This window comes from Heterodontus francisci, chromosome 9 (assembly GCF_036365525.1).
Source record: "Heterodontus francisci isolate sHetFra1 chromosome 9, sHetFra1.hap1, whole genome shotgun sequence".
NCBI lineage: Eukaryota > Metazoa > Chordata > Chondrichthyes > Heterodontiformes > Heterodontidae > Heterodontus > Heterodontus francisci.
Genome location: NC_090379.1, coordinates 44277986 through 44291397, shown reverse-complemented (window position 1 = coordinate 44291397; position 13412 = coordinate 44277986). Strand labels below are relative to the sequence as shown.

Genomic DNA, 13412 nt, shown 5'->3' with positions numbered 1-13412 from the left:
GTCTTTCGCGCTCGCTCTCTGTCTTTCGCGCTCGCTCTCTCTGTCTTTCGCGCTCGCTCTCTCTGTCTTTCGCGCTCGCTCTCTCTGTCTTTCGCGCTCGCTCTCTCTGTCTTTCGCGCTCGCTCTCTCTGTCTTTCGCGCTCGCTCTCTCTCTCTTTCGCGCTCGCTCTCTCTCTCTTTCGCGCTCGCTCTCTCTCTCTTTCGCGCTCGCTCTCTCTCTCTTTCGCGCTCGCTCTCTCTCTCTTTCGCGCTCGCTCTCTCTCTCTTTCGCGCTCGCTCTCTCTCTCTTTCGCGCTCGCTCTCTCTCTCTTTCGCGCTCGCTCTCTCTCTCTTTCGCGCTCGCTCTCTCTCTCTTTCGCGCTCGCTCTCTCTCTCTTTCGCGCTCGCTCTCTCTCTCTTTCGCGCTCGCCCTCTCTCTCTTTCGCGCTCGCCCTCTCTCTCTTTCGCGCTCGCCCTCTCTCTCTTTCGCGCTCGCCCTCTCTCTCTTTCGCGCTCTCTCTCTTTCGCGCTCTCTCTCTTTCGCGCGCTCTCTCTCTTTCGCGCGCTCTCTCTCTTTCGCGCGCTCTCTCTCTTTCGCGCGCTCTCTCTCTTTCGCGCGCTCTCTCTCTTTCGCGCGCTCTCTCTCTTTCGCGCGCTCTCTCTCTTTCGCGCGCTCTCTCTCTTTCGCGCGCTCTCTCTCTTTCGCGCGCTCTCTCTCTTTCGCGCGCTCTCTCTCTTTCGCGCGCTCTCTCTCTTTCGCGCGCTCTCTCTCTTTCGCGCGCTCTCTCTCTTTCGCGCGCTCTCTCTCTTTCGCGCGCTCTCTCTCTTTCGCGCGCGCTCTCTCTTTCGCGCGCGCTCTCTCTTTCGCGCGCTCTCTCTCTTTCGCGCGCTCTCTCTCTTTCGCGCGCTCTCTCTCTTTCGCGCGCTCTCTCTCTTTCGCGCGCGCTCTCTCTTTCGCGCGCGCTCTCTCTTTCGCGCGCGCTCTCTCTTTCGCGCGCTCTCTCTCTTTCGCGCGCTCTCTCTCTTTCGCGCGCTCTCTCTCTTTCGCGCGCTCTCTCTCTTTCGCGCGCTCTCTCTCTTTCGCGCGCTCTCTCTCTTTCGCGCGCTCTCTCTCTTTCGCGCGCTCTCTCTCTTTCGCGCGCTCTCTCTCTTTCGCGCGCTCTCTCTCTTTCGCGCGCTCTCTCTCTTTCGCGCGCTCTCTCTCTTTCGCGCGCTCTCTCTCTTTCGCGCGCTCTCTCTCTTTCGCGCGCTCTCTCTCTTTCGCGCGCTCTCTCTCTTTCGCGCGCTCTCTCTCTTTCGCGCGCTCTCTCTCTTTCGCGCGCTCTCTCTCTTTCGCGCGCTCTCTCTCTTTCGCGCGCTCTCTCTCTTTCGCGCGCTCTCTCTCTTTCGCGCGCTCTCTCTCTTTCGCGCGCTCTCTCTCTTTCGCGCGCTCTCTCTCTTTCGCGCGCTCTCTCTCTTTCGCGCGCTCTCTCTCTTTCGCGCGCTCTCTCTCTTTCGCGCGCTCTCTCTCTTTCGCGCGCTCTCTCTCTTTCGCGCGCTCTCTCTCTTTCGCGCGCTCTCTCTCTTTCGCGCGCTCTCTCTCTTTCGCGCGCTCTCTCTCTTTCGCGCGCTCTCTCTCTTTCGCGCGCTCTCTCTCTTTCGCGCGCTCTCTCTCTTTCGCGCGCGCTCTCTCTCTTTCGCGCGCTCTCTCTCTTTCGCGCGCTCTCTCTCTTTCGCGCGCTCTCTCTCTTTCGCGCGCTCTCTCTCTTTCGCGCGCTCTCTCTCTTTCGCGCGCTCTCTCTCTTTCGCGCTCTCTCTCTCTTTCGCGCTCTCTTTCGCGCTCTCTTTCGCGCTCGCCCTCTCTCTCTTTCGCGCTCTCTTTCGCTCTCTCTTTCGCGCTCGCCCTCTCTCTCTTTCGCGCTCGCCCTCTCTCTCTTTCGCGCTCGCCCTCTCTCTCTTTCGCGCTCGCCCTCTCTCTCTTTCGCGCTCGCCCTCTCTCTCTTTCGCGCTCGCCCTCTCTCTCTTTCGCGCTCGCCCTCTCTCTCTTTCGCGCTCGCCCTCTCTCTCTTTCGCGCTCGCCCTCTCTCTCTTTCGCGCTCGCCCTCTCTCTCTTTCGCGCTCGCCCTCTCTCTCTTTCGCGCTCGCCCTCTCTCTCTTTCGCGCTCGCCCTCTCTCTCTTTCGCGCTCGCCCTCTCTCTCTTTCGCGCTCGCCCTCTCTCTCTTTCGCGCTCGCCCTCTCTCTCTTTCGCGCTCGCCCTCTCTCTCTTTCGCGCTCGCCCTCTCTCTCTTTCGCGCTCGCCCTCTCTCTCTTTCGCGCTCGCCCTCTCTCTCTTTCGCGCTCGCCCTCTCTCTCTTTCGCGCTCGCCCTCTCTCTCTTTCGCGCTCGCCCTCTCTCTCTTTCGCGCTCGCCCTCTCTCTCTTTCGCGCTCGCCCTCTCTCTCTTTCGCGCTCGCCCTCTCTCTCTTTCGCGCTCGCCCTCTCTCTCTTTCGCGCTCGCCCTCTCTCTCTTTCGCGCTCGCCCTCTCTCTCTTTCGCGCTCGCCCTCTCTCTCTTTCGCGCTCGCCCTCTCTCTCTTTCGCGCTCGCCCTCTCTCTCTTTCGCGCTCGCCCTCTCTCTCTTTCGCGCTCGCCCTCTCTCTCTTTCGCGCTCGCCCTCTCTCTCTTTCGCGCTCGCCCTCTCTCTCTTTCGCGCTCGCCCTCTCTCTCTTTCGCGCTCGCCCTCTCTCTCTTTCGCGCTCGCCCTCTCTCTCTTTCGCGCTCGCCCTCTCTCTCTTTCGCGCTCGCCCTCTCTCTCTTTCGCGCTCGCCCCCTCTCTCTTTCGCGCTCGCTCCCTCTCTCTCTGTCCGCTCGCTCCCTCTCTCTCTGTCCGCTCGCTCCCTCTCTCTCTGTCCGCTCGCTCCCTCTCTCTCTGTCCGCTCGCTCCCTCTCTCTCTGTCCGCTCGCTCCCTCTCTCTCTGTCCGCTCGCTCCCTCTCTCTCTGTCCGCTCGCTCTCTCTCTCTCTGTCCGCTCGCTCTCTCTCTCTCTGTCCGCTCGCTCTCTCTCCGCTCGCTCGCTCTCTCTCCGCTCGCTCGCTCTCTCTCCGCTCGCTCTCTCTCCGCTCGCTCTCTCTCCGCTCGCTCGCTCTCTCTCCGCTCGCTCGCTCTCTCTCCGCTCGCTCTCTCTCCGCTCGCTCTCTCTCCGCTCGCTCGCTCTCTCTCCGCTCGCTCTCTCTCCGCTCGCTCGCTCTCTCTCAGCTCGCTCGCTCTCTCTCCGCTCGCTCTCTCTCCGCTCGCTCGCTCTCTCTCCGCTCGCTCGCTCTCTCTCCGCTCGCTCGCTCTCTCTCCGCTCGCTCGCTCTCTCTCCGCTCGCTCGCTCTCTCAGCGCTCGCTCGCTCTCTCTCCGCTCGCTCGCTCTCTCTCCGCTCGCTCGCTCTCTCTCCGCTCGCTCGCTCTCTCTCCGCTCGCTCGCTCTCTCTCCGCTCGCTCGCTCTCTCTCCGCTCGCTCGCTCTCTCTCCGCCTGCTCGCTCTCTCTCTCTCTCCGCTCGCTCGCTCTCTCTCTCTCTCCGCTCGCTCGCTCGCTCTCTCTCTCTCCGCTCGCTCGCTCTCTCTCTCTCCGCTCGCTCGCTCTCTCTCTCTCCGCTCGCTCGCTCTCTCTCTCTCCGCTCGCTCGCTCTCTCTCTCAGCGCTCGCTCGCTCTCTCTCTCAGCGCTCGCTCGCTCTCTCTCTCAGCGCTCGCTCGCTCTCTCTCTCAGCGCTCGCTCGCTCTCTCTCTCAGCGCTCGCTCTCTCTCTCAGCGCTCGCTCTCTCTCTCAGCGCTCGCTCGCTCTCTCAGCGCTCGCTCGCTCTCTCAGCGCTCGCTCGCTCTCTCAGCGCTCGCTCGCTCTCTCAGCGCTCGCTCGCTCTCTCAGCGCTCGCTCGCTCTCTCTCCGCTCGCTCTCTCTCTCTCCGCTCGCTCGCTCTCTCTCCGCTCGCTCGCTCTCTCTCCGCTCGCTCGCTCTCTCTCCGCTCGCTCGCTCGCGCTCTCTCTCTGTTCGCTCGCTCTCTCCGCACGCTCTCTTTCGCTCTCTCTCTCTCTCTCCGCTCGCTCGCTCTCCGCTCGCTCGCTCGCTCTCTCTCCGCTCGCTCGCTCTCTCAGCGCTCGCTCGCTCTCTCAGCGCTCGCTCGCTCTCTCTCGCTCTCTCTGCGCGCTCGCTGTCTCGTGCTCTCTCTCTCTCGCTGTCTCGCGCGCGCAAAGTTCCAGGGACCCACAGAAGTAACTTAACCCGAGACAGAAGACCAGAAAAACAAATTTGAAAGTGTGCACTGGGCCACAACGAGAAATGCAAGTATTAACTTCAATCAAGGACCTTACATCCGATCCAAAACCAGTAACTAAATTCCATCTACTACTTTAAACCTTCCCTCCCCCTTAATTCTTTCTCCTCTGTCTCTATCTGCTTGTGTGTTAATCGCATATACATTCGAGCATCGTCGCATATTTTTATTAGTTTCAACTGAATTAGAGTTTTAAGGTTAATAAACTTACACCTTGTTTAAATCTGAGAAAATCTGTCTGGTTGATTTCTTTGCCATTACAATTCGAGAGCAGTGAGCAAGGATTCACTGAGGGCAAGCTAAAAAGGCAGAGTTTTAAAAATTAAACCCTGTTACCGCCAAGCCAGGAAAAGGCTGAGAGGGGAGCCCTAGACCACTGCCTCACCTTGTCATAATTTCTTTTTTAATTGAAAGTTAAGCTTCTGACCTCTACAGACTGAAGAGCAATTAAACTCTATCCTCACTTACTGTTTAAGTTTGTTTTTCTCTGTTAGAAACACATGTTTGTCTTGGCAGATCAGTTTATTGTGCTTGACATGGCATAATGCTCCTGTCTTTATAGAACAGTTATCATCCAACTTACTACAAGCAACTCCATGAGAAATTCAGAACTTACATTATGGTTTTATTTTTGGCAGGTCTGTTTTCCAGTAACCAATTTCAGACATCACATGTAATTGAACTATGTGTGTAGTGATTACACTGGGGGATTAATATTTGTGATGTATTTCAATGGATTACTAGCCAATTATGCACCTTTATATAAAATAAATGCCCTTGTTTTGAGAGATATAGCATTTTTCTAACTTCAGATTTCACCCATGAGAAGCTATGATTTCAGCAAATATTTTAAGCAGTATAGTGGGTATTAATGCAGTATATCATTTCAGATCGATCTCGGTAGCACTCATTACATAATTTGTAATGTACAGTAGCAATTCACTATTGCTGTAACAGGATCCTTTCCTGGTTCCAGTTGGAAGTCTTTAGTAAGAAGATATTTCTTTGTCAACTACTCCCTTGAAGAAAAGGCAGTGTTCTATATATTAATAGCTAATGGCATGGTAAAATAATTATTTTGATTAACCTGATCTAATTACATATTCAATTTAAAATAAAATTCCTGATACAGCAAAAATTAAAACTTAAATAAAAACAAATGCTGGAAATATTCCGGTCAGGTAGCATCTGTGGAGAGAAACAGTTAATGTTCCAAGTCAATGACCTTTCATCATCTTTGAATTTAAATTTTAGATACAATTTTTTCTGTGGTCAGTCTTATTAAAATATGATTGAAGCAAAATCCAATAAAGTCATTTTAATTGCAAGTATTTTTAGCACTGATTGACATTCACTTATTTTTATGCAGGCACAGAAAGATCTTCGAAAGGATCGTCCACTTGTGCGTCGCAAGTCTGAGCTGCCTCAGGATATCTACACTGTGAAGGCTTTGGAATCCCATCGCCGAGCTGAAGAGATTATATCTGCTCACGATGGGCATTAGGCTATTTCAAAAGAAGAATATTGTAAAAAGCTGTTCTCAGAACTCGGTTTATTGTAGAAGCTATTATGCTTTGTGCCATACCAATCAGCTATACATTGAGTCAACGCTTTCTTGAATCCAGTTTGTAGGCAATAACTTTTACCATGTATGAAGTCAAGCTTTGGTAGTTCAAACAATGGTAAATAGAGTATTGTGCTTTCTACAATTTATATCAAAAGATGCAGTTAAATTTGTGAGTTGTCATGTCCACAGAACCATTGAGTTATAAAATGTTTGTCATTTATATTTATCCTTTTATTTACACCTGTATTTGAAAATAAATGGGATATTGAGTCTAAAGTTATTCCTGAGAAAGTCACAGATTGAATTTTTAGTACTAAAACTACCATTTTTGCATTATTACTGTATTCAACCCAATTTACTTATTGTGTCCCAAAATTTTAGTATAAATGTAAATGTCAAGAGTTTCTGAACTCGTTAAACATCTTGCACTAAATCTGACCATTTTAAAGAAGGAATCATCCTGTTTTTAAAATAAATTCTATTAATGCACTGCATGAAAAGAAAGTATCTTTAGTTTCAGGGGATATTAAAAGTGATGGCTGATATTTCTTTTCCCCATAATTATAGTACCATATCATTTAGAACCCATAGGATTTCATCTCTAAGTAAATTGCTAACTTGAAATTTTAAATTTGATTTGATTCCCCATTAATATATAAAATAGCTACAATTTATTTACTGCTGGATTGGTTTGGATCTAATCTTTTTTTATTCAGGTGCTTTGACATCTAATTTTATTGTTTTTAAAGTTTTGCAAAATTCTTTGCATGTTGTCTCCATGTATATTATGCAAGACGAGAGTTAGGAGCTCTGATGGAACTCCTTATACTAAATCGGCTGTGGCAAAAAAAATCTCAGGGTTCGCTATTATCTTAATTCATTCCTTCATCCTATTAATGTTCTCAAAAGTAACTTTCCTGGTACTTTTATCATCTATGTTTTCTGGTCTACTTTTTCTAATTGTTCTATCTCAAAATTAAGAATTAAGAATTTTGAGATCCCTTGTGGAGAATGGAAAAATATCTCACTCTTCTAACTTAATGTGCACTAGATTTTGGATATGAAAAATGTCACACACTGCTCTAACTTTAATGTGCATTAGATTTTACAACACCTGTTAGAATGAAGATCTGATGTGCCAGGCATGTGAAACACCAAGGTATGCATATCTGTAGTCAGCTGTATGAAATAACTGATTAGTAATCAGAAGTTGGTTCGAGGAAAGCCAAAAATAAGTGTGTGTGCATGTTCTCTGAGTAGTTCATGTTTGGTCTGTCTCATGTAACTTCAGCATCAAGTTTGCGAGTGATTATAATCTCTAGCTGATCATCAGGTTTCTGATGCAAAACAGTAAGAATATCTGCAAACACCATTCAGTTAAAATTTCCTCTCAAGTGTACCCATCTCTGTTTACATTATTTGAAAAGATTTTTTTCTGAGCCTAGCATGTTAAAGCAAGTTTAAAATTGTAGGGGTATTCAGGGTTGTAAAGGAAAGAACAACATTTGAAGTTTTCCCAACTCATTGAGATAAATCAAATTTCAGAAAGCACTTCCTGTTTAACTTGAAAAGAGAATGCTAAAAAGAAAATGTTCTCCACAAGCATGTTGGAAAATCTATTTTGATTTATCTGTAGTTGTGTATTTTCTTCTTAACAGTTGTCATGGAAATCTGTCCCCAATACCTTTTTCTTTCAGGACAGTAGGGTGCTTTTCCTATGTGGTATCTTACAAGCTTTGACTTTTTTTTTTGCATACCATTGTTTGAACTTCCATCTTGCATTGACTAGTAGTTTATCTCTCATTCATTGGTTTTGGGTGTTCAGCAATATGTTTGTGTGAGGTGTTCCAGAAGGATTGTAATTTTATTTTGGCCACTAGAAAGTGTATTGTTTGTATACAGTTCAGAATATGATCCTGTCTTTAGCAGTTTTCCCTTATTTTAACTTACCTATTGCTAAAGATTGGCACTCACCAAATTGCAAGTCAACTTTGAATTACCATTTTTCTGCCAGTATAATTGGGAGAATTTTCATATTACTGGGCAATTTACATTGTATTAAAAAGGGTTAGTTCTTGTTTTCTGACTTGCAATGGATGATACATGTGATTGCTGTGGTAAGTTTCACCTGCTTCCGCTGTTACTAAAATAGTACTAGCAGTTACTGTGCAAGACATTGAGATTTGTTCTGTTCATAAATTGCAGAATATCTTTTTATTCAATTCAAAACTGAGTGACAGTTTGGTGAAAGGTATGTAGACTCTGGAAGACTGGGATAATTTTAAAATCAATTGGGGTGGTTTTTGATCATTCCACAGATCAACCAGCACAAAATGGACACCCCACAACCAGCACATGAGCAGTTTTATGACTGGTTACAGAAATTCTTAAATGTCTAAAGAAAAAGTAATTCCAAAGCTCGTTTTGGTGGCTGATTTTCTTTAAAAGCAGCTTTGATTGACACTTTTTAAGTTTGTTTATATGTATTTTGTTTTGTTTTTTAATAAAAAAGCCCTGTACAAGAGGAATGTCCAGTAACATGACAAGTGACCTTTAGTGTGATACCTATATAAACAGCTTCATTTTAATATTGTACATATGTTGTACTTTGTTTTAAGTAGTGTAATATCTAATAAAGTAGATTTCATATTTTGTACAAAATGGTCCTATGTACAGAATAAAAACTTCCTAGCAACTACAAAAGTTGGTAAGTGGCAAAGAGGTTTTTCATAGAAAATTTGCCATGAGTTGGCATTAAAGATATTAAAATGTCAAAAAATTTGAGTTTATTCAAACTCAGTATGTTTTGTTTTTGTGCACTTTTATCCAGTTTGGAGTTATAGAATAGTTCTACAGCTTTGTAGAGAGAATAAAAATACCACATTAATCGTACATTTTCAGCCTGTGAACTACAGTGACCAATGCTCAATAGGCTTGTGTTTACTGTTTCAATAAGCAATATAACCATTCATTCAACATTCCAGTAACACTGCAGTACAATTTCTTCAATTTTCAGGTGAAAATATTCTGTGCTTATCTTGACATCACAGCCTTTATCTTTGGTTTATTGGATACATTGTCTATTCTGTTTATCATTTTGGACATCTAGAAGTTACTCATTTAATTTCTTTGTTTGAAAGAGCAAAACCCTAGTTGGACTAGTCTTTCCTCACAATTCAGATTCTTCATTCCAGATATCATCCTGGTAAATCTGCATTGAATTTTCTCAGTGAGAAGCCCAAAACTGCACATGGTATTCTCGAGCGGGCTAACCATGACCTCTGGCTTTTTTTATTCAGTGTCTTTGATCTAACTCCCAAATTCCCATTAGTTTTATTAATGGCTTATTTTTACATGTCCAACCACTTGTGTCGATGTAACTGTGCAGCTAGATACCTTCTGCTTTTCCACTGCATCGAGAAAGTTTACCATTAAAAAAATATATTATTTTCCAGAATGTATTCCCTCACTTTTTTGTATTAGGCTGCATCTGCCACTTATTTCTGCATTCACCTAGCCTATTTATGTCCACCCATGGTCTTTTTTTCTTTGTTTTGCTGCTATACTCTGGCATTATCGATAAACTTTGAGACCCACCCCTTCAAGCCCTAAGCAGTTCTAACACATCCCTGGGGCACCTCAAATAGCCAACACCTGCCAATCTGAAAAACATCCATTTACCACAATGATTTGCAGTCTACCTTTCAGCCATTCCCCGAATAAACTTAGAAAGGTAAATCCTTTATGTTTGAGAAATTTATAATTCTGGATAAATCAACTCAAAAGGTTGCTGATGCATTGATGAGTATTTAAAATAGAGCAACAAAGATTCTATTTAATATAGGAGAAAGGCTTACAATCCAGCTTCTGCATCCATCCCAAAATAGACACTCACTCTTCACCTCTCCCCCCCCCCCCCACCCCCACCCCCACCCAAGTCACTTACAACTGCACTTTCAAGCTCCAATTGTGTAACCTTTGATCCACTATTTGCCATAATACATCTGCAGTTGTCAATGTGTTCAGCCACTCACAACTTCCACCTTTGATGTATTTCCCCCCCCCCCCCCCCCAATAAAACACTTGCTGTCTCCCACTCCTGCTGATGACATACAAGTTTGTGTATCAAGTCTAAGGGATGCAGATTTAAGCATATTGTACACAACTAGCTTCAGCCTACCAGCACCAAATCTGGCTAAACCACATCAGGCAGTATCGGGGCTTGCTCCCATCTGCCAGAAACAATCATCCTGGAAATTAAAATTCTGGCTCCTTTTTCTTTAACAATTATCTCCTTAAACCTCTTGCCCACTATCCACTCATTTCCCAATAAATGCAAGAAGTTCATGGACTGCTTTGTCATTAAGATTAAGGACTGTACTTTCACTAGCTAATTGTAAAATCAAACAGCTTAATAATTTGGATCTAGCCTTGCCTCATTAACACCTGCAAATTGGCGAAGGGTACATAAGAAAGAAAGGTGATTTTCATGGCCAGGTCTGGTTAGCACTGAATTGGTGAGCTTTCAATACTACATTTGTAATAAATGAAGACATTTAACACATTTGCTTCATGTAAATGATTACAAACATTCAAATTTTTAAAAAAGAAATGGTTTGAAAATTAGAGTTTTAATCTGTACAGTCTCTGCAGCCTTTTCCAAAGTGTTTTTTTTTTCTTGTATCTTGGGTGCACAAATAAAAATTCTGATTCTGTTCTGCCTTTGGAAAGGGAAATAACATGAACTGCTTCAGTAAAATATTTTTATTTTCAACTAGCAAACTTCAGCCAGCAATTTTACATCTCTTGGGGTAGGGGTGAGGTTTGCAAACAACAACTTGCATCTATTTAGCTCTTTTAACATGGGGAAACACCTAAGGTGCTTCACAAGAGTGTAATGAGCTTAAAGGTTGTAACCAGGCCAAAGAAGGAGATGTTACGTCAGTAAAAGCTTAGTCCAAGAAGTAAGTTTTAAGGGGAACAGAAATGAGGAGGAGTGAGGTTTACAGAGAAATTCCAGAGCTAAGAGCTAAAATGAATGAATGTACAGCTGCCAATGCTGGGGTGAGGCAAATGGGAGATGCACAATTCCCAATTTGGGGAAATGCAGAGTTCTTGGAGGGCTGGACAAAGGTACAAAGTTAGGAGGAATTTAAATACAGGATGCGAAGTTTTAAACTGAGATGTTGGTAGATTGGGAATCGATGTAGATCAACAAGCATGCGTGAACAGTGATAGGGATTTGGTGTGGGATAGGATACAGGCAGTGGAGTTTTGGATGAGCTTAAAGTTATGGAGGGTAGAAGATAAAAAGCAGGCCTGTAGAGCACTGGAATAATTGAGTGGTGGTGAAAAAGCATCGATGAGTATACCAGCAGCAGATAAGTTGAATCAGGGATGTTACAATGATGGAACTCCATGATGAAATGGGGTCAGGGTCAATTAAGATAGCAAGGCTAGGTATAGTCTGGTTCAGCCTCAGATGGTGGCCAAGGAGGGAAATGAAATCAGTATCAAGGGAATTAATTTTATAGCGGGGTTGAACACAATGGTTTTGTTCTTCCCAATATTTAATTGAAGCAAATTACAGCTCATCCAGTCTGACAACACAGATGCATGCTGGTTGGCATGACCACTCTACTTGCCCAATGATGCAGTGGGAGGCCTGATCAATATTCATAGAAGTGATTGTGAGGTTGAACTGGGAGTTGTTAGTGTACATGTGAAATGCGGTGCCATGTTTGGATGATGTCATTGAGGGGTAAGATGTAATAAATAGGAGGGCCCAAGAATCCTTGGGGGATTCCAACGGTAATGGTGTGGGAGTGAGGACATATGTCATTGCTAGAGTGTCTCTGGCTATGACTGGATAAGTGGAAGCAAGCAAGTGCGTCCCACTCAGCTGGAGGAAGAGGGTTATGTGATCAACCATGTCAAAGGCTGCACAATGTTATTTAAGGCATTTTACAGTGGCATAGATGAAAACCTGATTGAAGAGGTTCAAACATGGAGTTGTAGGAAAAAATGGAAGCAGCAGCACATTCAAGAACTCTGGAGAGGAAAGAGCAGTTGGAAATGAGTTGAGAAAGTGACCATGAACTTGTCCAATTGCTGTAAAAAAAAATGATTCACTAATATCCTTTAGAAATGAAAATCTGCCATCCTTACCCGGGCTGTCTGATATTTGAATCCAGTCCTACACCCATACCATTGATTATCACAGCTCTGAAGAGGCCTAGCAAGCCACTCAGTTATACTTGAACTACAGCAGTATTGCAGTTTTGAAGGAGTCCTGCCACTACATTCTCAAAGCAACTATGGATGGGCAATAAATGCCCAAAGTTTGAAAATAAATTCTAGAAAATACCATTGCCAACACCAGTTGGAGGTATTTGTCAATGCTATGTCTGAACTGATCACTTAAGTTAAGAAAATACCAGCCCAGGATGCACCCTGATTTACCCTTTACAGTGGAAGCTGTTTGGTGACTTAATATAACAATAGATTAAGTAGCATGAAGTTCTGCTCAACTGAGTGCTGTGCAACAGACTGCTTAACTCGGGAATTTGGTAAGTGTGGGAATTCAGTGCAGTAAGGGAGGAGGTGCTGTTCTGGTCTTTTACAGAACCCCACTGATCCAAGAGAGGAAGCCAGAAATAGTAAGATCTGAGAGCTGAAGCCTAGAGGTTTTAATTAGATAAGCAGGTAGGTGATTAGTTGGTGAGTTTTAAGGTTTTTTTTTCCTTTCTAAACTGGGGAAGTAGTTTAAACAGGTACTGGGGAGAAACAAGTATTGTATTAAATTTGTAGCTTAAATAGTTAAACTACTGCACAGTGGCGCAGTGGTTAGCACCGCAGCCTCACAGCTCCAGGGACCCCGGTTCAATTCTGGGTACTGTCTGTGCGGAGTTTGCAAGTTCTCCCTGTGACCGCATGGGTTTTCGCCGGGTGCTCTGGTTTCCTCCCACCACCAAAGACTTGCAGGTGATAGGAAAATTGGCCATTGTAAATTGCCCCTAGTGTAGGTAGGTGGTAGGGAATATGGGATTACTGTAGGGTTAGTATAAATGGGTGGTTCTTGGTCGGCACAGACTCGGTGGGCCGAAGGGCCTGTTTCAGTGCTGTATCTCTAAATAAATTAATTAATATAACTACAAATCATCAATGATCTTTATAAACTTGAAACCTAATTATTTAAATAAAACACTAAAGATGGCAGGGCAGGTGATGTGTTGCAGCTGTAGCTTGTGGGAGGTGTGGACACCAGTGTAATTCACTGCAACCACATCTGCAATAAGTGTCTGCAGCTGGAGGAACTTCAGCTCAGAGTTGATGAGCTGGAGTCCAAGATTCAGACACTGCAATGCATCAAGGAGGGTTGTTACCTGGACACATTGGTCCAGAAGGTTAGGTACTTCAGATTTGGTCTGTTCTCACAGACAGGAGAGTGTGACTACGAGTGAGGCAGGTATGGGATCTAGAAGGTAGCAATGGAGGAGCCTCAGCCCTTGCACTTGTCCAACAAGTTCAAGGTTCTTGCAGCTTGTGTGGGTGAGAGCAGGGACAGCAGGGAGGATGAGCAAACTGACCACAG

The 13412-nt window shown here is 45.5% G+C and overlaps 1 protein-coding gene across 2 annotated transcripts in view; it reads left to right on the top strand.

The window, feature by feature from the left end:
- The window catches only part of ppp2r5ca (protein phosphatase 2, regulatory subunit B', gamma a), a 214643-nt gene extending 206023 nt beyond the window's left edge, over positions 1–8620 (top strand). For both annotated transcript variants that reach the window (XM_068038928.1, XM_068038930.1), the window contains one exon: positions 5621–8620. In XM_068038928.1, the coding sequence (XP_067895029.1) occupies positions 5621–5755 (135 nt within the window). In that variant the 3' untranslated portion in view covers positions 5756–8620. The remainder of the gene's footprint in view (positions 1–5620) is intronic.
- The last annotated feature ends 4792 nt before the right edge of the window (positions 8621–13412 follow it).